Below are 26,277 nucleotides of genomic sequence, written 5' to 3' on the forward strand. Positions count from 1 at the left end.
ATCAAGAAGTTGTTGCTTACAAAGAAAGGTATAACTAGTAATTCTATTCTGCATCATACTAGTTTTCTTTATATAGATTTTGAAATACCAAACACAAGAGGCATATGATTCTAGGTTTCGAATTTGTGATTCGAGTTTGTGTTCTTTTCTTTTCTTTTCTTTTCTTTTCTTTTTCGATCTTATGATTCGATTGTTCTTATTTGTTAAACCTAGGGTTACTATGAGATTGAATATTGAATTTCTTTAAAAGGCTTTGTCAAGGAAGTGGTGGATAGTGCCTCACCATGTTTAACCTGAAAGTCGATTTTAGAAATAAATATTTAATCAACTTTGTAACATGGGTGGACTTGGATTAATAATATTAAGCATCGTTTGCGATCCAAGTCTAAACCTCTAAGAACAGATAAGTTAAATTTGGAATCAATAATGTTAAGTGTCGCTTGCGATTCCTAATTTAATTTCTAAAGAACACAATAGGTTGTTAGGAATGGTTCAGGACTTGTATAAAATTTTTGTATAGGGGAACCGGTACGATATTTCGGGTATCAACCAACAGGTGGTTCACTTTACTACTTGATGAGGCTTGTGATTGTTCAGTGAAAGAGAAAATGGTAGTTGTTATTAGATATGTGAATAAACATGGAGAGGTGATTGAACAATTTATGGCTATAGTTCATGTTGCAACAACTACAACTGCTTGTTTGAAGGAGGCAATCGACTCTTTATTTGCTAAGTATAGTTTGTCAATGGAGAGATTGAGGGGTCAAGGATATGATAGTGCTTCAAATATGTCTGGAGAATTTAATTGCTTAAAGTCACTGATAATGAAAGAAAATCTGTATGCAAGGTATATTCATTGTTTTGCTCATCAACTCCATCTAGTGGTTGTAGTTGTTGCTAAAGCAAATCAATATGTTTGTGATTTCATGTGGAGTGTTGGTTCGATTGCGAACACATCTACATTATCTTGCAAAGGGTCGACAAACTTCGACAACTTGAACATGACAAAAAGTTTAACTTCTTGAAAGAGGAGAGATTAGTTCTGGTAGAGAACTAAACCAAGAAACTAGTCTAGCTAGACCTGGAGATACACGATGGGGGTCTCATCATTCAACTTTATGTCGTATTAAACAAATGTGGTAATATGTTATAGATGTTCTTCAAAATTTGATTGATGATGGTGATTGTTCTTCTAAGGGTTTAAGTAGAACTTTGGTTGAAAGAATTGATAGGTATGAATTTGTGTTTATTCTACTATTGATGAAACGTATATTGGCAATTACAAATCATTTGTCAATGGTTCTACAAGAGAAAAAAATCAAAATATTGTGAATGTGATGCGTTTGATCAATAATGTGAAAGACGAATTACAAAAGTTGAGAGATTCTGGATGAGATGTTTTACTTGAGGATGTGAAGAAATTTTGTAACACTTATTCCATTGAAGTAATTAATATAACCGATACCATCAACAACCGTAGTCGTTTGAAGAGAGATGAAAAAAATGTTAATTTTTATCACTACTGCCATGTTGAAATCTTTTGTGAGGTAAGTTCATAATTTTTTTTTATTTGGAGTCAATTAAATTCTTTTAAACAGTAACATATTTATTAATTTTTACTTTTGTTGTTTGGTTTTTAAATTGCATGTTATCGATATTATTCTAAAGGAGATGGATAGTCATTTCTATGAAACAACTATATATTTGCTAATTTGTATGTTATGCATTGATCCTAGGAACTCATTCTCTAGATTTGATGTATAGAAGTTAGTACATCTGTCTCATTTTTACAAGGATGATTTTTTTTTGGAATGAGTGTATGTTGGTTGAACAAGAGCTTGAAACATATAGTAATGATGTCATATCAGATGAACGGTTTGAAGGCATTTCAGATTTGGGAGCTCTTGCAAAGAAAATGATTGAAACAATGAAGAACCATGTGTTTCCTTTGGTTTATTGGATGATTGAGCTATCCTTACTTCTTCCAATTGCTACTACAACCATTGAAAGAGTATTTTCAGCAATGAATATTGTCAAAATAGATTTGTGAAGCAGGATTGGAGATGAATGGATGAATGATAGTTTAGTAGTCTATATCGAGAAAAATACTTTTGATACTATCGACAATGAGTCAATTTTACAGCATTTTCATAATATGGAGTCTCGAAGAATGCAATTGTCATGTATTCGTTAGTAGACTGCTTTAATATTATTGTACGGATTTTTTTTATAATATTATACCTTTTCTCCTGTATGTAAAGTTATTTTAAAAATATTTTTTTAATTACTTATAATTAATTAACCATTAAAAAAAATGATCGTACTTAGCTCAGATCGTGATTGCCTCTTCATACCAGAATTCCTGGATCCGTCACTAGACCCATGCCACTAGGCACGTGCACCCGTGGTGAGCCGGCTGAGCTGAGCACGGCCTGTGCTGCTTGGCATGGGCACTTATGTCTAGTCATGGAGTCTCAAAACTTGATCTCCTTCCAACGATTTCGCTCCAATTCGCATCCTGTCAATAAAAATAAACAAGGAGCATATCTCTAAATAAAAGGAGTGAAAGTATGACATAATAATGAAATATGGTACAATAAATATAGTTTATACTCCTGAAATATAAGTAAATATGGGTAAAATAATATCTAAAAATATATATAATATATGAACATGAAAATATTAATAAAAATAATATATATGACATCTTCATATGGCTATAAAAGTATCTTATGGCATCATTTATTTTAAAAACTAATAATTTTACATATATTTTTTTTACAGAAAAGTTGGTTCAAATATTAATTTCCATTTAAATATCGTTGATTCTATAAAAATTCGAAGATTTGGGATTAAAGTAATAATCTCTCGGACTAAAGTGACACAATGACACAAAAAAATTGGTAATTTATTGAACCAAGCATGCAAATTTTAAATACATTTTTAAAAAAAAGTTTTAAGGAGTACACTAATTTTAATTTAATATGATTTAAAAATTTTAAATTATTAGTCAGTTTCGAACTAAAAGTGTGAAAAAACGAAAAGGCACATCTAAGAAATAAACTACATGATTTAGATATTATGACAATTAGACACGTAATAAAATAAAAAAAAAATCCTAAAATTTACATCAGTAAATTGTCGTAAAAAAGTTGAATTTTCAACAAGTATAACAACGAAAGTGATTAATTAGTTGATCTAGCTAACACTACTATAGAAAACTATACTAATTCACTAACCTATCTCTAATTAACTTAAGCAGATAATTTTGACGACCATGAATGTTTATTTGCTCTCCAATGTACAGTTTAGGGCAACCCATTAAATAGAGGCTAGATCCTCTAGTCCAGAAAATTTTGGACCAAAAGAGATCCTGTCCATTCATTGGTTGGATGAATTAGACTCCACCGGTTAAACAGGTGGGATCTAGTTCATCCCACCAATGAATGAACAAGGGACCAGGGGTGGTCCAGGGATCCTGGACCAGAGGATCCCTATCCAATTAAATAACCCTCTCGATGTGGAGAGTAACATGGGGGAGTATAAGGACATCTATCGGAGAGTCGGTCGTCCATATGGATCCAAGTTTTCTAGCAATTATTATTAGGGCACATTTAATGGTTAAATTTTTGAATAAGTTTTTTTATTTAACCCTGAATGTGTCACATTAATGCTATATCAAAAATAAAAAAATTACTATTATGTATAATAATTTTTTTTTGTGAGTTCTAAAAGCGTCCACATCAGTTACCCTATTCAAAAATTTTACCTTAAATTTTAGATAGGTTAACTAAAATTCTCTGCATCAGTTACCCTATCCATTCCTTAAATTTAGATTTGATGAATAGTGATTCTCTAAATTTAAGGAATGAAACCTCTACCCTAAAAAAAAATAATATTTCTTTTTAATCTCTCTCCTTCCACTCAATCTCTCTCCTTCCCCTCATTTCATAAATATAATAATAAAAAATAGAAGAAAGAGAAGAAAATAATAAAAAAAAAATTAAGGATGATGGAAATTTTAAGATATTTGATGCAGTGTGTAGTGAAAAGTGATTATCTAAATTTAATAAAATGAGTCATTTTCCCTAAATTTTAGATATAGTATAGAAAAACTGATATAGATGCTCTAAGTTACAAATCATATATCTCATTATATTACAAATCCAAATCACAAATCATAATGTAATACTATTTTATCATTAATTATAAGCTCAATCTTCAAAAGAAAAAAATATATATATTTAAATTTTCAAGATGAATAAATCTCAAACCTTACATTTTAATAGTTCAAGATTTTTTATTGAGATTTTTAAATCTTTCTCAAACCTTACATTGAATGAAAGATAATAAACTTTGACACTTAAATTTAAGCAAAAGTCTCAAACTTGTGCACAATAAAATGCTCCAAACAAACTTGAACAACAATTCAAGAAATCAATTTCACGGTCAAGAACCAAGCACAAACTGAAAAGAAAGCAGGAATCGCTAAGCGAGGCGAGGCGAGGCGAGGCGTCGATCACAAAGGCACGCACATGAAAGCGTTTGCAGAGCATTGTAATTATTATTGGAAGTAAGGACTAGAAGCGACTGCCATGATCACTGAGGGAGTTTGGCGGCCACTTTCTTGACGGCCGGACGCGACTCCAAGCTCTCCCACCAGGCCTTCACATGGGGGCGCGCCTCGAACAGAGGGGCCACTTGGGGGAATTTGATAGCGAAGTGGGTGATGGGATAGTGGCTGAGATCGGCGAAGCTGAAGAAGTCTCCGGCGAGGTACTTGGTCTGGGACAGACGGGCTTCGTAAACGTCGAGCACCTTCCCCAGCTTCACCAAGTTTTCCTCCACCACCTTCTCGTCCGTCGTACCACCGAAGATGCGGGGGATAATCAACGCCTGGTAGAAGATGGGGAAGATGGCCTTGTCGTACTGCTGAGCCTCCACTTCCAACCACACGTCTACCATGGCTGACTCCTCCAAGCTACTCCCGTGTAGCAGGTCAACGTCGGAGGATTTGAACTTGCGCAGCACGTACCGTCCGATCGCTCTCGATTCTAAGGTTTGAGAGACCAATTAGTCCGCAAAAACCAAGTCAACTTCTTTTGATTAGAAAATCTTCATAAAAAATTCTACAACTGTAACCCAATCTTTGAAAATACGAGCCCATACTTGCTCTGCCTCTACTACCCACGGATTTACCGACTCAACATAAATCGCGCTGGAAAATTTCAAGATTAAGGATGAATCGAACGGACTCACCAAAAAGAACGAGATCCCCGTCTTGGAAAGCCGGCACTAGACCAAATGGCTGCAGATTACACAATCAAAAGTGAAATCAATCCAATAAAAAGAGATATATGCATGCGTAAATAGCATACATACGTTTCTGGCGAGGTGAGCAGGGGACTTGTGGTCGCCGGCGTACAAGTCGATGTCGACGCGCTCGTATTCGGCCCCGACCTCCTCAAGGCACAGAATCACGCGCATCGACGCTGTTGAGAACGCCGGAATGAATACCTTTACCGTAGCCATTTCTGTGCTCTTTCTCACACTGAAACTCCAAGAAAATTACGGGTTGGGTGGAAGTCTCGTGAAGGATCTTGTTCAATTTATAGAAAGCCACAAACGTTGTACCAGTTTTTTATTTAAATTTGTAAAGAAAAAAAAAAAGGAAACATGGTTGTTTCCTACCCTTAGCAGCTTCATTTATATAGACAAATTAAATACGGATAACCATCAATTCAGTAATCCATATAAAACGATCCTCGGGTCGAAATTCAGGATAATCGAGGCATAAATTTCCAGTCCTGTAAGTCATCTTATCTATCACATGCTCACTCAGGATGCTGTGATTTACCTCCCTCGTGATGGCCTTAGGTCGGGTACGACGAGAGCATTGGGGGTGAGTGATCTCATCTTTTGTCACATATAAAACGGTCCTCATGACCTGCCCAACTAATTAATTAATTAATTAAAGGTTGATAAATTTATCTAACTATTTTATTTAAAATCTAAATTCTTTATTAACTAATTTTGATAAAATTTGAAATGAAATTAAGTTAATATATTTTTTTTCTATCCACATCTAAAATAATATAAACGTGTATTAATAATTTCTATAGATGTATTAATTATTGAGAATTTTTTTATTAATCAATCAATGATCTATGGTTTGAGACTTATCATACCGTAAATTATTAGAAAATTTTCTCATTAATTAATTAAGGATCTAGAGTTTGGTCAATAATTTTAAAAAGCATAGTTTTCTTAATTTTTTGGCTAAGATCAAGTATAATATTAAATTAATTTTTTATAAAAGAAAATTCGTTACAATAACATTTGCGCACATCTTTAGTCAATTGGGCGGTTAGTTATAATTTAATCCCTTGATTTATTTTTCTTCATGTAACATGGAGATAGGCTATGAGGAGCATTTGATAGTGCATTTGAATATAAAAATGTCGGCTAGATATGAAAATAAATACTAGATTCAATTTACAAAAGTGCGTTTGATAGTTGTAGGGGATCGGTGACCGGCTAGAACGAGAGTTGGATAGAAAGTGCCCCCAAATCGATAGCTTCCTACACTAGTTAGTTTGCGCAGCGAAAATACAAACTATACAAATACAAATATGAAAGCTAAAGACAAGAAAGAGTAAGCAAATTAAACCTCTAACACATCAATGTAACGTGGTTCGGAGATAAAGCTTCTACTCCACGGCTATCCGTAAGATGGACGATCCCGATCCGTCGATGGATGACTCCCCGAAAACTCCAGCTAACTCAAACCTCCTTGTGGGTGGAGAAACCTCGCCACAAATTCACCAAGACCTCTTGGACATAAGGGAAACCTTGAGCACTGGTAGACTACTAATTAGATTTTAACCAAATCTAATTTCGTCAACTATAACCAAGCTCTCAAGCCTTGGTTATATAGGTCGCGGGTTGGAAAATATCGCCTACCAGTCGACTGCCAAAATCATCAGTTGACTGCCCTCTGTGGAGATTCGACCGTTACATCCCAACGGCTCGACATATGCCAGTCGACTGGTAAAAGTACCAGTCGACTGCTTCACACTAGTCAAGCGAACATAAGCATTATGTTCGCTTCCAGTCGACTGCTCAGTCGACTACACCAGTCGACTGATGAAAATATCAGTCGAATGCTACATTACTATTACAGTAATTGCTACAGTACTGCTGCAGTAAACCCTAAAACTAGGATTTTACCCTGAGTACAATCTCTCATGCACTCGTACTTTCACGACTCACTTGACCCTTCATTGTAGCCTTGACCTCTAGCCTTCAAGCATACTTCCTTTGGCTCTCGTCCCTCAGATGCATCCAAGCCCGCGGCTCGTCCCCAATGTCATCCTTCGCATATGCCTCGAAGTCGCTTCCCTCGACCCTCGTCATTACTGCCTTGTCCACGGTCCCTTGGATGCTCCATCCTTCACCGGACCCGAAGCCATCAAGTTGAGTCATATGTGTATCCTACAAACCTGCATACTCATATACACATATCAAATATAAGGGTGAACCTAACTTAAACTCTTTGCCCAAACACCAAAACACATGGTCGCACGGACCATTAGGATTGCTCCAACAATCTCCCCCTTTTTGATATTTGACAATACGTTTAAGTTAGGGAAAACAAATAGCAAATAAACATGCTAAAAATAATAGACTTACGATGCCAAGGATATAGACACTTGGACTTACACCGCCGAATGGACTTACGTTGCCAATGCTATACACTTGGACTAACACCGTCGAATGAACTTACGTTGCCAAGGCTACACACTTGGACTTATACTGCCGAATGAAAAATAATGCAACATGCATTGGAACGTATCCCAAGGCTTCCCCTATACTTATGCTCCCCATTGAGCTAGGAATTTTACCACAGGCATATTTAAGAACCTATCACAAGGCTCCCCCTACACAAAGGCACTTAAGGTTTTCCCAACTAAACCTGACTTCTCCCCCTTTGTCTAACATTAAAAAGCTCCAACAATATCCCAATTGTTGAAAACTTGATCATCAAATTTATCCTAAACTCGTGTATTTATTCCCCATGAATCTCATATACATATATGAGCTGACCCGGTCAAAATCCAGTATTGAAAATAATTTCAGACTGGTATCAGTCGACTGCCAGAAGTACCAGTCGACTGCCCTTGTCAAAATGAGCTTACAGAGCCATTCTGTGCTCAAAAATAGTGTTACCAGTCGACTGGTACCTTATTTCTGTAAAAATCAACCTTTTCTAATCAGTTTCAAAAATGCACCAGAAATTTCACAGACCTTCAAAAATTCCCAAATTTTATGGAGAGATTTATTTTATCAATGTCTACTTGGGAAAAATATATATAAAAATATATTTATCACAAATCCCAAGATTGACACAAAACTCAAAACTAGCTAAATGGTTCAATTGAACCTTAACTTAAAGTCCTAGTTTTAGCTTCCTCTTGATGTATTTACTCATACTAACCCACAATGCATCCCTAGCATTGTTTTATATGACATCTATACATCAAAAACCAATTATCATACAATATGACCCCAATGTCATATTTTTCTTGCATGAACAACAACCCATGTGTGCTAAATCCCTAGGTTTGAGACTCAAGTCCGTCTCCAAACCACTTGGCACATTCCATAGCTCCTCTAGACTCCCAAGTACAACCCACCTGAGATCCATTGACCATGTGTCTCAACTTTACTCTTAGAGCTCCCCCTAGAGCCCTTAACCTTAGCCACCTCCCTAGGTGACTCATCTACAATAGCTAGGGCATATTGGTGCACCTCCGGTGACACTTGGCCTACAAACCTAACATTCTTAACCTTGGGCACCTTGTCCTTGGTTAATTTAACCTTACCATTAAATGACTTTCCCTTGCCATTTATTGGCTTCTCCTTGCTATAGTCATATGCAACCCTAGCAAACGACTTTCCCTTAGCCTTGGAGATATTAGATTGATATCCCAAACCCGATCTATCATTGTTGTGTCTTTGGCTACCCAACACCATACCTAAACCCTTAGATCCAACATTGAATCTTTCTAGGGGTTTCTCCAACTTATCAAGTTTTGTCTTCAAAACTTGATTTTCCCTTTCTAGGTTCCTAAACCTAGAGTCAACATGTCCATGATAGACATTCCTAGACCTACCCTTTCTAGGCATGTGTCTCCCCTTCTTGAGATTAATACCTTGGTTCTCCTTAGGTCTATCATTTCTAGATTTATTATGAGTGATTCTCCTAGGGTTATAATCTACAATTACCCTATTCCTATCATGATATTTAAATCCAAAATTTTGCATGGGCATACAATGATAATCAAAATCATTTCTCCTAGCATGCATAGAAACATAAGAATTTTAATTTTAATTTTAATTTTAATTTGAATTTGAATTACGATTCAAATTAGAGTATACCTCTCTTACCCTTGAAGCTCCCCCTTTACTCGAGCTCCTCTTCTTCTCTTTCTCCAATTTCTTCAATTGAGCTAGCTTCTTGTGTTGGTTGCTACTTGGAAAACCTAGAGGTTCCACTGTACAAAAAATTTGTATAAAGGTCTGAACCTTTTCCTAGCTACCATGTGTTCTTTTAAATTAAATTTTGGATCACCTGCGGAACTTAACACGTTTGATCCAAAACTTAATCTATTTGTTCGTTTAGGTTTTGACTTGGATCTCCTGCGAAACTTAACACGTTCGACCCAAATCACCTTAAGTTATTAATTCCATTAAATATTAATTTCCATAATTGGTTCCCAGTACTGACGTGGCGAGGCACATGACCTTCTTGGATATGGGAGCAACCACCACCGACTAGACAAAAGCTTTTATAGAAATCTAATATTTAATTTCCTAAAATAACTTTAGGTTAACCAAAAAGAACAATCAAATCACAAGGAAAAATAAAACAAAAGAACACAACTTCGAAAAACATATTCGAAATACTAGAATCGTAAGCCTCTTGTATTTGGTATTATTTCCATAAATAACTAGTATGATGCGGAAAAGGAAAAACTACTAGTTATACATTCTAGAAAGACCTCTTGATCTTTTACCGTATTCCTCTTCTAACCTCGGACGTTGTGTGGGCAACGATCTTCCGAGATGAGAAACAACCAATCACCTTCTTCTTCCTTGCAAGTTTCGGCCATCAAAACATCTTCTAGGATGAAGAGGTTCGGCCACCACCACCATGCTCCAAGGGATGCTAGAAACAAGGCTTGCTTTCTCTCCTTCTTCTCCTTCCTTGATCCGGCCACTAACAAAAGCTCCACCAAGAGATATGTTTCGGCCAACAAGAGGAGAGGAGAGAAATAGGGCCGGCCACCAAAACCAAAGAGGAGAGGAAAGAAAAAGAATAGAAGTTCACCTCTTGAAGGCTCCTCTACCTCCTCTTTTATAATCCTTGGTTTTGGCAAATAAGGAAATTTTAATAAAAACTTCCTTAATTCTTTTGCCATGAAAAGGAAAAATTTATTTAATTAAAAATAATTTTTATTCTCACAATTATAATGGCCGGCCACACCTATTCTCCAAGCAAATAAAAATTTTAAACACAAATTAAAACTTCCTTATTTGCTTCCGGAAATTTTATAAAAAATTTCTCCAATAATTTTAATCCCTTCATGATTGGTTAATAAAAAGAAAATTTTATAAATTAAAATCTTTCTTTTAAACATGTGGATAAAAAGAAAGTTATCTCTAAAAATTAAAATCTCTTTTAATCTACAAATAAGGAAAGATATCAAATCTTTTCTTAATCTCTTGTAGAAACTTATAAAAGAGAATATTTAATTTTTAAACTTTCTTTTAAATCATGAACATGGTTAAAAAGGAAAGTTTTTCTTAAAATTTAAAATCCTCCTTTAATCAACAAATAAGGAAAGATTTCAAATTTTAAACTTTCTTTTAAACATGTAGATGATTTTCAAATAAGGAAAGTTTTTACCAAAAATTAAAACCATCCTTTTAAACTACAAATAAGGAAAGAGATTAATCTCTTCTCTTAATCTTTTGTAGAAAGCTATAAAAGGAAATTTTTAATTTTTAAACTCTCTTTTAAAATCATGATATCCACATAAGAAATAATTTTAATAAAAAATCCTTTTTAATATTCTAGTGGCCGGCCACCTAAGCTTGGGACCCATGCTTTGGCCGGCCACCTACATGGCCCATCCTCTTGGTCTTGGCCGGCCCTAGCTTGGGTTCCAAGCTAGCTTGGCCGGCCCCATTGGATGGGTAAGAAGGTGGGTATGCGGTGGGTATAAATCTCTATATACTAGAGGCTACGATAGGGACCGAGAGGAGGAATTGGTTTTGGTCTCCCGATGAAATTAAGCATCCCGTGTTCGCCCCGAACACAACTTAATTTCATCAATAATAATTCATTCCACTAAAGAACTATTATTGAACTACCGCACTAATCCCAAATTACATTTTGGGCTCCTTCTTATTATGAGTGTGTTAATCTCCCTGTGTTTAAGATAACAAATGTCCACTGATTAAGTAAGTTACTGACAACTCACTTAATTAATATCTAGCTCCAAGAGTAGTACCACTCAACTTCATCGTCATGTCGGACTAAGTCCACCTGCAGGGTTTAACATGACAATCCTTATGAGCTCCTCTTGGGGACATTCTCAACCTAGATCACTAGGACACAGTTTCCTTCTATAATCAACAACACACACTATAAGTGATATCATTTCCCAACTTATCGGGCTTATTGATTCATCGAACTAAATCTCACCCATTGATAAATTAAAGAAATAAATATAAAATATATGTGCTTGTTATTATATTAGGATTAAGAGCACACACTTCCATAATAACTGAGGTCTTTGTTTCTTTATAAAGTCAGTATAAAAGAAATGACCTCTAATGGTCCTACTCAATACACTCTAAGTGTACTAGTGTAATTATATAGTTAAGATAAACTAATACCTAATTACACTACGACCTTCCAATGATTTGTTTCTTTCCATTATGGTCGTGAGCTACTGTTTATAATTTATAAGGTACTGATAACATGATCCTCTGTGTGTGACACCACACACCATGTTATCTACAATATAAATTAATTGAACAACTACATTTATCATAAATGTAAACATTTGACCAATGTGATTCTTATTTCTAGATAAATGTTTATACCAAAAGCTAGGCTTTTAGTATACACTCTAACATCTTGATCTCTCTCTTTTTGGGGTATTTTGTGTAGTAGTGTCCCTTCTCCCCACATGTGAAGCATACGATGCGCATTCTCCTTCTTTGGGCTTCTTCATTCCTACAACCCTTGTTAGTGTTTAAATTAACTTGAATGAGTTTAGGATTTACCTCTTTCTTATCCAATGGATATCTACTCTTGTAGTGTCCCTTCTCATTGCACCCGAAGCATATTATATGGTCCTTTGACTTGACTTCGGTGGAGATGATCACTAAGTTGACCTCCAAGACCTCTTCTTCACTTGTCTTGGATTCTTCTTCAACCTTTGAGGATGTAGATGCTACCTCATCTTCCTCATCCACACTTGTGGATGACCTCTCTTCATCCTTCTCCTCCTCGGAAGTTGAGCATGAATCGACTTCCGGTTGCTCCTCCTCTACTTGAGCCACATCTTCCTTTTCTTCGGATTTTCTTCCTTCTTGTGTAGGCATGAGTTCTTTCCCTAGAACTTTCTTCAATTTGCTTCACAATTCATGGGCATTCTTGTATTCACCTACATCACTTAACACGTTAGGGTAAAATATCTACCAAAATTGATATTACCTTATCATTTGCCTTTGACCGTGTGGTTTGCTCTTCCGTCCAATGTCGTGGTCGGAGCTTCTTCCCTTTCTTGTCTTTCAGGACTTTGAACGGTTCCTTGATCACCATCATGGAATCCCAATCCGTGTCGAAGAAGACCTCCATCTTCATCATCCAATAGGTGATATCTCATAAGCCTCCACCTTCAAACTTCGGAGGTTTAATTAAGTCAGCCATCTTCTTGTATTTGCTCTTCTCGGCGATTAGTCTGGTGAAATGCGACCTCGGCTCTGATACCACTTGTAGGGGATCGGTGACCAGCTAGAAGGGGGGGTTGGATAGACGGCACCCCCAAATCGATAGATTCCTACACTAGTTAGTTTACGTAGTGGAAATACAAACTATACAAATACAAATATGAAAGCTAAAGACAAGAAAGAGTAAGCAAACCGCTAACACGTCAATGTAACGTGGTTCGGAGATAAAGCTCCTACTCCACGGCTATTCGTAAGGTGGCCGATCCTGATCCGTCAATGGATGACTCCCCGGAAACTCCGGCTAGCTCAAACCTCCTTGTGGGTGGAGAAACCTCGCCACAAACTCACCAAGACCTCTTGGACACACGGAAAACCTTGAGCACTGGTAGACTACTAATTAGACTTTAACCAAGTCTAATTTCGTCAACTATAACCAAGCTCCCAAGCCTTAGTTATATAGCCCGCGGGTTGGAAAACCCCGCCTACCAGTCAACTACCAAAATCATCAGTCGACTGCCTTCTGTGGATATTCGACCGTTACATCCCAACAGCTCGATATCAGTCGATTAGTAAAAGTACCAGTTGACTGCTCCACACTGGTCGAGCGAACAGAAGCATTATGTTTGCTCCCAGCCAACTGCTCGGTTGACTACACCAGTCGACTAATGAAAATACTAGTCGACTACTATAGTAACTGCTATAGTACTGCTATAATAAACCCTAAAACTAGGATTTTACCCTGAGTACAATCTCTTATGCACTCGTACCCTCACAACTCACTTGACCCTTCATTGCAGCCTTGACCTCTAGCCTTCAAGCCTACTTCCTTTGGCTCTCGTCCCTCGGATGTATCCAAGCCCGCGGCTCGTCCCCAATGTCATCTTTCGTGTATGTCTCGAAGTCGCTTCCCTCGGCCCTCATCCTTGCTGCCTTATCCACGGTCCCTTGAATGCTCCATCCTTCATCAGACCCGAAGCCATCAAGCCGAGTCATACGTATATCCTGCAAACCTGCACACTCATATACACATATCAAATACAAAGATGAACCTAACTTAAACTCTTTACCCAAACATCAAAACACATGATCGCGCAAATCATTAGGATTGCTCCAACAATAATTTTATTATTAATACTAAAAATCAAAAGTTAGAAAAATCAATTCGAAATTTAAATGAAAAAATAATTAAAGTTTTTCTAAAAATAATATTTCATTAAGACAAAAAAAAATCAAGAACTAATATTCATAAAATTAATTCATCAAATATTAATGAAAAATATAATAGTAATTAGAAGAAAATGAATTAATAGACCATATTGATAGAAGTAATGAAACTATGATTAAAATATATATGATTGAGTATAATGAAAAAATATAAATAAATTTGATAGATTTATTAGTTTAAAAAAAAGGACAAAATAGAGAAATCAATTTATACTTTTCAAATGATGAAAATTCTAGAAATGTGTATACAGATCATTACATTCGAAAATTATGAAGAAATATATAATAGGAGATGATTAGTATATTCAAAAGAATTAGATATTTTTTAAAATTTTTATTATAAATTATTTAGTCAAAAATTAATTACAATTCAATTGATAAAAGAAAGAGGTTGGAATTAGAAAAAAAAAATCTTAGTGTCAAACTAAAAACCCCATTAAATAAATCATGAACATATTATAAATATGACTATTTGGTTTGGTATTGAAATGACATTACTTTAAAATAGAATTATTGATCCAAATTTATAAAAAAACATAAATAAGGGAAAAGAGGAATGCATTAATAATAATTATTATTATAGTTAAAAATATTATAAAGATAATTTGATATTTAGTGGTACAAATGAGAAAATAATAATGATTTTTTTAGATTTAATTGGAATGATTATAGAATAATTTGATCCTGTAATGCAATACCATCTTAACGTATTCAAAATGATGAAATTCTTAATAATTATCTTAGTAATAATATACCAGATGAGTTAATAAATATATTAGGATTATAAATAAAAAATATATATTATAATTAAAAATAAAATATTAAAATACTTTACAATTATATTTGATTATACCTCAAATATAAATCATCACGAATAAATATTTTTTATATTAAGATGTATAGATATTTTAACAAGTCTAATTAAAGAAAGAAGCTCAACTCTAAACTTAAAGCACACAAGCGTTGGAATTACAATTCTTGAGTTCATTGAAATGCTTCTGGACCAAAGATATATTTATAACTTTGGTCGGGGCGCCCCGAAGGGTTCCGGGCGCCCTGGGGAGGATAAAACTTTATCCCCAACGTTTAGATCGAGTCAAATCTCGATCTGGTCAAATATCGACTTCCGGATGCCCCGGTACGTTCTGGGCGCCCCGGGTGGGAAAGTCAACCTCGTTGACTTTTTTCAGCCCGGGTCTTCTGCTCCGGCTCCGTTCGCCTAAGATCAAGTCTTTCGCTCACTTGGTTGATCTCTGCCATCCGGAATAGGGCTCACCCGAACCCAACTTCCAGTCTTCTCGAGCAGACTTCCGCTCCGGCTTCTCGTCCCTCGGAATCGCCGCGTGGTTCCTTCTCGTCTGCCAGCGTACTCATCCGCAGTCTTCGTCCCTCAGTCGCACCCCGTGCCGACCTTCTCGCTAGCTGAGTCTCTTTCTCCTCGAGCAGTCTTCCGCTCCGGCTTCTCGTCCCTCGGAACCACCACACGCTTCCTTCTCATCCGTCGGTGTACTCTTCCGCAGCGCCTCGTCCCTTGGACATACCGCGTGCCATCTTTCTCTCTAGCTGCGTCTTCCGCTCGACTACCAGTGCTCATAAGCTCCTGCACACTTAGACACAAGGTTAGAAACACACATGACCTTATTTAACTTGTTGATTATACCAAAACAACCTTGGGTTTCCAACACTTAAGGCTTTCTGTGTACGCCCGGTCGGGCAAAGGCTGGCAGGGCTTAGAGCCCTTAGCCTCATAAAACTCTTAATATATGGTCGGCAGGGTAAAAGTTGGCCAAACATAAGGCTTTCTGTATATGATTGACCGGGCAAAGGCAAGCCGAGCTTAGCATCCTTAGCCTCGTAAAGTTCTTAATATACAATCAATCGAGTAAAAGCCGATCGAACATAAGTTTTTCTGTGTCCACCTAACCAGGCAAAGGCTGGCTAGGCTCAAAGACACTCAGACTCATAAAGCTTGCAATATACGCTCAGGCAGGGAATGGTCGGCCGGGCTTAAAGGCACCGATCCTTTGGAGGCTTAACATGAACGACGGTCGAGTAAAGGTTGGTCGGATTTAAGATTACCTGATATCATATCATCTCTTAAATGTTGCTTTAATACACAATTGATCATATGACTCCTTAAATGTATTTTTAGCATACTGTGGGCACCATATTCGTCTCTGAATAGATTTTTATAGTATTTGATGCACAACAGAGCATATTAATACAAAGACATATATAAATATGGTCGGTCATATAGACTGGTCGAGATATACTTAGTAGACAACTTCTAACAATATTATAGCAACTTACCAGAACTTGTCGGAGAATATCCCTTTGAAGTCTTCTTCAAAAGTTATTATATCTCTTACAAGCCAACTAATCACGACAACAAATTCCTTTAACCACCTCAATAATAGCGTGAAGCATAAATGACAAAAGAGGTACATCTGTGGGTAGGAAAAAGATTCCTCGAACTATCATTACAGAGCACCCAAACTGTACTTTTTCCATCACCTAACAAACTCTGACGCAAGGGGTTATCTCACAATCACGGAGGTTGTGAGAGGTGGTATATAAAGAGGGATCCTCTTCGTTGGCAAGGTACACAATAGACATCATCTAAACCTTTCTCTCGTGCGTATCTCCTACTGTTCTCCTTCTTCCACCTACTAGAAAACGTACTGACTTGAGTGTCGGAGGACCTTGCTAAGAACCCCTCACTGGTCTTTGGTTATTAATGCTTTGGTGGATTGTCGGATTGTGTGCATAATCGTTGAGGAGCTTCATCGTCGGTTAAAGAAGTCTTATGTCGGTCAATAGACCATCAACCTGAGCCAGCACGTCATCTTCATAGCCTCCAGACAGGATCAAGTATGATTCCATGTTACAAACTATTCTACGTACGGTTTAGAATTTCTGGCACTGGAAACACGAACAACGTTGTTGTTGTCGTCGGTGATGGCGAACTGCAACAGTGGAGGGGACGTGTGAGAGTGTGCAAGGAGGTGTTACTGACGGCTTGCATTGGCCTGCAGCCGACAGTGGTAGAGATAGTGCGAGCGAGGGGACTAGCATTGACGTCTACGACGGTGATGGGCGATGACAACGAAGGGGACGTGTGAGAGTGCACAAGGAGGCACCGACCTACGCGAGGAGTCAGCACTGGCCGATGTGATGAGGTGGTGAGGTCTTCTAGCAAGGTCAGCTTGACCCGAACTCGGTCTAACTTGACTCAAGCTCGATTTGTCTTGAATCAAAGTTTGATTTGACTTGACTTATGACTCAACTAGACTGTTGACTTGACCATGCCGTGTGGTACATGTGACTATCTTCGCCGCATCATTGTAGAAGCGAGCCCAGCCTTGAGACTTCTGTTGCACCGAGATCGATGTTCTTCGACTTCTTCTTTTTCCCTTTCAAAATAACTATTTTAAGTGAAACAAAGAGGGCCTTAATCAGATCTTCCGTCAGAGAAACAAAACATTGAAATTAAGGATTATATATATACTTTCAATAAGAACCTGCTCAATAATGCGACAAGACAGTCTTATATATTAATTTGTGCAACCCTAACATGCTCTGTAGAACAGGAGATGGCTAGCTCCTAGCTAACAAAAGAGAAAGCCAAAACAAACGCAAAGCCAAGCCAACGCACTGACTCGTATGTATCCTCTCAAAATCTCCATTAATGACACGGAGAATGGCCCCTTCCTGCACACACAAACGTCCAAAGTCGCTCAACTCTCACTCAGGCATCCAAAGTCCCTAGCACCTACCTACTCATGCATGCTGATCATTCCAAGGTTCGTGTTGGAGTACTTAAGTAGCCCTTACCTGTCCTACGACATGCAAATGAAATCCCCACCTAACTGATAATTGATGAATTACCTGAGACGATCATCACCTAATTAGGTGTTGTATCATTTTGGCTAGATTCGGTAGGTGCTACAGTCAGGATCCAGAGTTGTTTTCCTATCTGCACATGTTACTTCTGCACCTTTTCATAATATGCCGCCTGAACAAGAACTGGAGGAGCTAGTTAGGACTTTGTTCTTATCTAGCATGAGCCTTTGTTTCTTTCTTATCTATAAATTAAATAACATCTTTCAGAATACGAATTAACAGGAAGAGACTGCAAATGAAGTAGATTCTCGAGCATATACAAATGGCCAAAACTGACATGAAAGCGACTTTATTGGTATAAAAATACAAGCATCAATTTTCCTCTCTTCGAGCATTTTGTTTGTTGTTGGGGCTTATATATTTTAATCAATAGAGCAAAATGTCATGGAGTAGTAAAAATATTTATTACGAGCATTCTGTGAAGAGAGAGTGACAAAGCATAGTGATCAGTGTGATCACTGTCGTCCTTATTCAACGAGGTACCCGCACAAAAAAACACACACCAACCCTTCGCGTCATCATCGACGGCGACGCAAAACCAACCAGCCACTTCCACAACCCTGTCGAGCTCACGTGATATATCATCAAACCCTAGATAGATAGCTAGGAAGCTGCATGCGTCGTCTTTCTCCACTTACATTTGGATCGTCACTGCAAGTACGTAGCCTCCACCGAGCTCCAAACTGCAGCACCGGTGCACCCGTCGACGTCAGGCATCAGGCCACCGTACTCCTCCATGTCGAACTGCAACAGCGCCGCGGCAGCGTCGCCGCCGCCGTAGAAATAGCTCTCCAGGTGATCAACAGTAGTGCAGCCGCTGGGGTTTTGATCGTCCGAGTTGATGCTGCTGGCGCCGACCAAGTCCATGAGGTCGCAGTCACCGTATTGGGATGGGAGCGGGTGGAGGAGCTGGGGTGGTGGCGCGCCGGAGCTCAGCAGGTGCTGATCAGTGATCGGGAAGGGTAAGAGAACGGGGGAAGCGTCGTCGACCAACGAGGGAGGAAAGCCGGTACAATTCGCCGGCTTTCTTCTCGCTCTCCTCGGCTGCGCGAAGATGATCGAGCCGGAGAACTTCTTCTTCAGCTTGGTGTTCCAGTAGTTCTTGATGTCGTTGTCCGTCCTCCCTGGGAGATGACTGGCGATCACTGACCACCTGCTCCCGATGCTCGCGTAGAGGTTGGCGATGATCCATTCCTCGTCGCCGGAGAAGCAACCGTGCTTGATGTTGGGCTTCAAGTAGTTAAGCCATCTCAGCCTGCAACTCTTCCCGCACCTATTAAGCCCTAACCAACACGAGAACAAAACATTAATAATTAATTAACGATCGAGCAATACCATTAATGAACAAAAAGACTACTAACTACGTACCAGCTCTACGAGGGAGAGTGATCCAGTTGCCACCATGGCCATGCTTCTCTATGTACTCTTTGAGCTGCTTGTCTTCCTCCGGCGACCAATGCCCTTTCTTCACGCTTGCTTTGTCACAGCAAGGACTCCTCCCCATCCTTCTTTCCTATAGCTCTTGCCACAAACATGACCATATATATATATATATCATGAGTTGGTGAAAGGATGTTTATATAAATTGATCATTCCATGAAAATCCTAGTTTTATTCTTGGGCAAGAGATGAAGAAGTGTTGGAAGTTTGTGTGTTTGGTTTGAGAGAGAGAGAGAGAGAGAGAGAGAGAGAGAGGATGGAGATGTAGATTAAGTATGTATTCTGACTGCAGCACGTGCATGGATTCGGTATGTGATTGCGGCTATTGATGAAGTTGGTGCATGACATGCAGTAGTGATCAGCTAAGTACTGTAAATTACTTCCTCTCTCAAGTTACATCAGCTCATTTATCTCATTTGAAATTCAAATTTTAATTCTTTTAATATTCCTTTGAGTATCCCAATATACACTATACACACAAGTAAACCCTAAATAATAGAATATATATCCCTGTATATCTTCTCACTACAAGAAAAAAACCTTACAACAATAGTTTTTCACCGTTGTCGTAGCCACTTTCGGACTGTTGTTAAAGGCTGTGTTGTTAAAGGGGGTACCCAAAGACAACGATTTTTAACCGTTGTCTTTGAAGACAAAGACAACAGTTTTTACAACGGTGAAAAACTGTTGTCTTTTCCTTCAAAGACAACAGTTTTTTACCGTTGTCTTTGAGCGTCTACATTTAATAACAGGGTCTTCAACAACAGTTTTAAACTATTTACGACAACAATGAAAAATCGTTGTCTTTTTTTGATAAAAAATAAAAAAAATATTAAAATTTATTATACAATTTTCTAGTATTATAAATCATTCAAAATACTAAATTTGTAAATAAAATTTAACATATAATTTTCTAACATTCGAAAATAATATTTACAACATTCCGAAGAAATTTCAAAAGCAGCCAACAAAATGACAACGACACTATTAAAACAAATGTAGAACAACACAACATCCTAATCCTAGAAGAGTAACACAACATCCTAATCTTGATATCCAGTTTTGAAGAGTTGGATCATTTGAACTACTTTTACCATGTACAACACTAGAAGAGTAACAAAACACTGCTTCTTAATTCTCCTAATCCTTCATCTTCTTCATCCTTGCCATGTTTGCATCGTACTTGGATCGAAGTGGACCAAGTAGATAAAGAAAGAAGATAAACTAAATGCCTTCATCTTCTTCATCCTTGCTTCTTAATTCTCCTAATCCTTCAAACTCCACCTATAAGAAGAAGATAAAGAAATGTCACTTGATCTAAACTAAATGCCTATGAATAATAAAAATGTATTTTCCTGTTTAATAAAGGATGTGATAGCTTGTTTCAACTAATGCATTTGTTTCACCATATCCTATATCAATGAACAAGCTAATGCATTTGTTTCAACTATTTCCTGAGCAACTAAATTGTATTGCTGAATGCATTGTGCCTGTTAGTACACTCAAGTAAGACTGTGACTTAACTTAATAAATTGAAATTATGTTAAATTATATATCTGAAATAGTCATGATAAAGGAAAATTGTAAATAATATTGTGACAGAGGCTATCTGGAACAATCTTGTAAGAATAAAAGGTTATCTTTAGGATCATTACTAACCGAAACAACTTGAGAGCAAAGCATTGAAAATGGACCTTTGATTTCACTGTTGCATTGGTATGGAATAACACCATATGTACACTTAATAAGTGAAATTTGTAGCATTGAACTGTACCGTCAAAAATCCTCCAATGGACAAACTACAAGTATGTTAAACTATCTCTCTAAATAATTACACTGGGAGCAAAGCATGGCTAAATACATCATCAATTAGGAACAAACTACTAAGAATAAAGAAAGGAAGAATGTAGATGAACTGAAACAACTACTGGCTAAATACCTAAGTGGATCTTCAAAAGTATAGTTATATTGCAAAATTGTTTAAGCGTGGCTCTTGAGTATGCAATATCAAACAGTATAAAGGAATCCAAAAGAAGAATGCATGTGCACAAATGTTAGGAAGGTGAATCCAATGGTCAATTGCATTTTATGAACCTGAAGAATTTTAACTTTTTTACGCAGATCATCAACTAATCTTGTGGTTGGTCTTTCTTGAAGTTCTCTTCTTATCTCCAAAAGAGCACTATCCTGCAAGAAAATAGAGATATAGAGATTAGGAACTGTAAGCATTGCTATTTTATCAAATCTAATTGTGTTAATAAAGGATGTGATAGCTTTAAACATGTCCAAGATCATATTGTTGTGCCGAGAAATTGTGATAAAATTTTAATTGAACTATAATTGTTGGTCATCTCAAATGCCAAAATGTTGCAACTTATACTTCATATCAGTTATCGTATAAAAAATTAGGTATAAACAAAGAACTGAAACCTTTTCATTGATTAGTGCATTCAACTTCTTTATCTCATTCAAATGCTGCTCCCTCCCCTTTAATAATGTGGATTCCATGTTATGAAGCTCCATATTCAACTCAGAGATTATTTTCTCCTTTGCATTCAAGGAGCTCTCCAACATAATGTTCATCTCCACATCACTACAACAGATGCATTAAAAAAAAGAATTGAATAATAACCAGGGAAAAATGACAACATCTAATAAAAATTTGCTTTAAACAAAACAATTAATTTCATCAATTATGAAATGGGTGCAACAGTTGCAAACGTCAAGGAATTTAATTTACGCTAATTGGAAAAAAATGAATTGAGCAAAATGTTTTTAACATACCAATAAAAAGTTGTATAGATCAAGATCTATGCATAAAAGGTATTACAAAATACAGGAATGAAATATAAAAAAACTAAAGATCAAAGATCAGTCTAGCCCTAGGTAGGCTTAACATCTAGGCATGCAAATTACTATGTAGCTTGAACATTAATATAATGAAACATTGAAAATGCTTCAATGATCACTTGAACTCAACCAAATAGCCTAGGACTTATCAATCAGATAGTTACAACTTTCAATTGTTGTCTTTGTACCGATTGGTGAAGAAATATTTGTCTATTTTGTAAGAAATAGAGTATAAAATATTTTCTTGTCTTCATTGGTTTCGTCTGTTGATTGCATCTGGGAACGGAAAGACCCTGCACAAAAAGTAACAGTAAAATATTATAAAGTAACTTGGCAGAAAAATAAAAAATAAATAAGTGATACAGAGAATATAGGAATAATAATACAGAGAATATAAGAAATACAAATAAACTGAAAATCTCTGTAGACAAGCATAATTGCAACATATTCTGTCGTGTTGTATATATATTTACCAAATGTATTTTCCTTCCACATGGTTGAACTCTAAAAATAATTCAGAAAGTACCCCAATAATAAGACTGACAATAGAAAATAGCTAATTGTATAAGACCTGAATAAAAGGGCCAAATTGGACATACCAAAGCATCAAAAGTAAGAAAGCACCCTCTTTTATCTGGAATCTCTCACGCAAATACAATAACCTAGCAAGCAAAATTCTGGAAAAAAACAAAAGGAAGTTATTTGAATTCCTCAACGACATTGAAAAATGGTAATTGAAAATAAAAATAAAAACAAATAGAACCACAAGCGTTGCAAGGTTAAACCACTGTTTCCAACTGTTTTTCAGTCTTTCCCCCTGTTACAACCATTTTGGAAGGAATCAAATGTGAGGAAAAAAGAGCCAAGTTGTTCCCTTCTTTACCCTTTTTGCCCTACCACCTAAGTAGACAAGGGAAATGATTACTATCACTCCTCTCTTGCTCTATTTAAGCTCTCATCTTCTCAAGTAGAGACAACTTTAAGGTAACAAACAAACCATGCAAGGAAAATAAGAATAGGAATGGCCTCCGTAAGGAACAAAGTGTCAAATTAGAAATATTGCCCATGAAAACTATCGCTCAATTCATAACCTTAATTCATACAACATCCAAAGTGATGATTGAGCAAAGGTGTTTCAGAATTTCCTCATTCCAATCAATCAAACTAGAGAAGCTAGATGGGAAGGATCCATATTTAGTGATGACATGACAATTAACCTTAAGATCAACTACTCTGTGTATATTGGAAAGGAACCCCAAACATGATAACAAGTCTTCCATAGTGTCGATCAAAATCTATACCTTCAGCAACTTTACCCCTGCAATAGCATATTGATTAACTCTTAATATTGAGTTCTTAGTACAAATACCAAGAAGAAAGCATACACTGAAATGTGCATATGAAATAAGACAAAAATACAATAATATATAATTAGATAGTTACTAGCAAAACCTAATCCAAGAAGTTGAAAGTTCTCATTAAATGACTTGATTTTTCCACACAGGAGATAACCTAGAATGTCTGGATTTATGTAACTATAATATTCTTTACTATAATATTCTTTACTATAATATTCTTTATAACCTAGTAAGTCTGGATTTTTATTATAATTTGAAAAAAAAATCCATCTTTGAACTAAGGTAATTCTAATTAACTAGAGAATGAAAGTATTTACTCTTCGAACATGACAGTAAAAGTTTCCAGTAAACTACTGTAGAAGCATTGTGTTAATAGAGAAACTTCACCTTATATATACAAATACATTTTTTGTTAAAAGGGAAAAAAATAAATATGACTTGACATTTGATACTTATTAAATGATGTAAACACAATTTTGTGACATAATAGACTAGTACACAGTTTTTCTTAGGAAATAATAGCATGCCATGATGTTATTTAAATTCCATCCAGAACTCATATACTAATCCCCTAGTGCTCATACCTTCGCAGAGGATCACTCTTTGAGAAAGCCACAACTGAAAACCCCCCAGTGTCAAAATCAGCACCATAAAGAACCTAAAGTCAGTATATGAGTTAGAGTTCTACCAGGCTACAGGTTCTGGTCGAAACCAATATATGAATAAAGTTTCTAATATTAAGGTATGGAAAAAACAAAGGTTCAAGGAAAGAAAAAAGTGGATACAACACATCAAGGCCTCTCCAGTTAAGTCTTTGCCCATGCAGTAAGCATTAAATAGCATGATCGGATTAGAGATTGATACCCAACCATTCTCCAAGTACTCTTGGAGCTTGGGAGTTTGTCCATGGTGGAACCATTTTGCTTCCTCAAAGTATGCTTTGCATAATTTCCCCACTGAAAATTAATATACCAACAATTGATTAATAACAAAGAAGCAAAACGAAGAAAATTGAAATAGTATTTATAATTTAATTTACTTCTTTCTTTAAGCCAGGCACAATGTCCAAGCCTTTCTCCTTCATCACCCAGTAGCCTTCTTCGTGCACCATGTTGAAGAGTGCAAAGAAACATAGTTTCATGTACTCTGGAAGCTTGTCCTTGGCAGTTAAGTCCCATCTGCAACAAAACTCACTCGATCTTAGATCGATACTCGTGATAAAACATATATACATGACTTGACGATGATGGTGAATGTGCTGCTGTCACCTGTCAACGACATCAGTAAAGAGCTGGAGTTCATCCAAGGTTCCATAAACATCGTAAATATCATCAATCACTGTAATAAAACAGATTGCCTTTGTTTACATCATTATGCATCTCCGGTTATCTGGTTCATAAGTGAAACCAACTGTCCACAGATAGCCCTCAGTTAATCTGTTCCTAGAAAATGGCAGCTTCTCTGAAAGCCCGAGCCCGGACCACCATCTGCATTTAAAAAGTAATTAAACTTTGAAATTGTTATTATAAAAACATCGAAAGTTTGATTAATTAGATGCAGTTAATTTACCTGGAGAGCTCTTTGAGTTCACTCTTGTACGCATCCTAAACCATATTGAAGTCGAGCTTAGCAAACTCCAGGAGGAGAGGGTTGATGGTGTCGTCTCCACGGAATGCTTCAATGAACCACCTGTGCTGCACTCTCTCCAGCCGTCAATTCAGTGGAAGCTGCAGCGCATGGGCTACCTGATCTCTGAGATCGCCAGCCTCAGGAACAGATCCTTCCTCCATGAATTCTTTCAGCTGCTCAGTCGCGAAATCCATGGCTTCCTTTAGCACAGCCTCTCCTTCCTTCTCGATGTAGGAAGCTTCGTACAGACTCAGAAGCCCTCTGATCTAGTTCTCACAGCGAACTTCGAAGTTTCCAATCTTGTCTCTAAATGTCTCGAACAAAATTAATCACCCTTTGAGTTCCTCCAGGTCGTCGTCCATGAGGCTTCTCATCCTCACAAGGCTCTCTCCTCCATCAGATCCCCCATCCGACCCTTCCTCGAACTCCATGCAACCCTCCCACCTCACGTCGCTGCCGTCATTGCTGCCGTGACCGCGCCTCCATGGCCATGATGCTTGGCCACACCGTTCGTTCCTGGAGTCGTCCTCTGGATCATGCGACCTCCGTTGCTAATCCTCCTTGGTTGCTCCTATGCTTGTGGCCTCTGTTGCCCATCTCTCTCCCTCCCCGCAACTGGTTCGCTACGAGTCGTGAAGGGGCGATGGGTTTAGGGCTTGGAGAGGAAAGGAGAAGGGGAGGCAGGTTTAGGGCTTGGAGAGGAAAGGAGAAAAAAAACGTGAAGTAGGTGAAGAAATCGACCAAAATTTGGGGGGAATGCGGCGGCAACAATTTGGGAAAGAAAAAACGAGGCGGTAAAAAATGGCGAAGGGAGAAAACAGGCGAAGGAAAAAAATAACTATAT

At 37.2% G+C, this 26,277-nt stretch overlaps 3 protein-coding genes across 3 annotated transcripts; all 3 read right to left on the reverse strand.

Annotated features, from left to right (window-relative positions):
* Positions 1-4,428: 4,428 nt before the first annotated feature.
* Positions 4,429-5,575, reverse strand: LOC122016712 (probable glutathione S-transferase GSTF1). Its single transcript, XM_042574099.1, has 3 exons — positions 5,383-5,575; positions 5,260-5,308; positions 4,429-5,054 (listed from the first exon to the last, which is right to left on the reverse strand). The coding sequence occupies exons 1-3, from the start codon at positions 5,530-5,532 to the stop codon at positions 4,600-4,602; spliced, it is 654 nt and encodes a 217-aa protein (XP_042430033.1). The 5' UTR covers positions 5,533-5,575; the 3' UTR covers positions 4,429-4,599.
* A 13,011-nt stretch (positions 5,576-18,586) lies between these two features.
* On the reverse strand, positions 18,587-19,787 carry LOC122016801 (transcription factor MYB8-like). Its single transcript, XM_042574200.1, has 2 exons — positions 19,525-19,787; positions 18,587-19,439 (listed from the first exon to the last, which is right to left on the reverse strand). The coding sequence occupies exons 1-2, from the start codon at positions 19,658-19,660 to the stop codon at positions 18,805-18,807; spliced, it is 771 nt and encodes a 256-aa protein (XP_042430134.1). The 5' UTR covers positions 19,661-19,787; the 3' UTR covers positions 18,587-18,804.
* A 3,883-nt stretch (positions 19,788-23,670) lies between these two features.
* On the reverse strand, positions 23,671-25,864 carry LOC122013765 (terpene synthase 10-like). Its single transcript, XM_042569992.1, has 9 exons — positions 25,767-25,864; positions 25,550-25,694; positions 25,374-25,408; positions 25,212-25,291; positions 25,073-25,142; positions 24,844-24,982; positions 24,674-24,760; positions 24,389-24,462; positions 23,671-23,764 (listed from the first exon to the last, which is right to left on the reverse strand). Exons 1-9 carry the CDS (start codon positions 25,862-25,864, stop codon positions 23,671-23,673), a joined length of 822 nt encoding a protein of 273 aa, XP_042425926.1.
* Positions 25,865-26,277: the final 413 nt, after the last annotated feature.

Source organism: Zingiber officinale, chromosome 8B, assembly GCF_018446385.1.
Source record: "Zingiber officinale cultivar Zhangliang chromosome 8B, Zo_v1.1, whole genome shotgun sequence".
Classification (NCBI taxonomy): domain Eukaryota; kingdom Viridiplantae; phylum Streptophyta; class Magnoliopsida; order Zingiberales; family Zingiberaceae; genus Zingiber; species Zingiber officinale.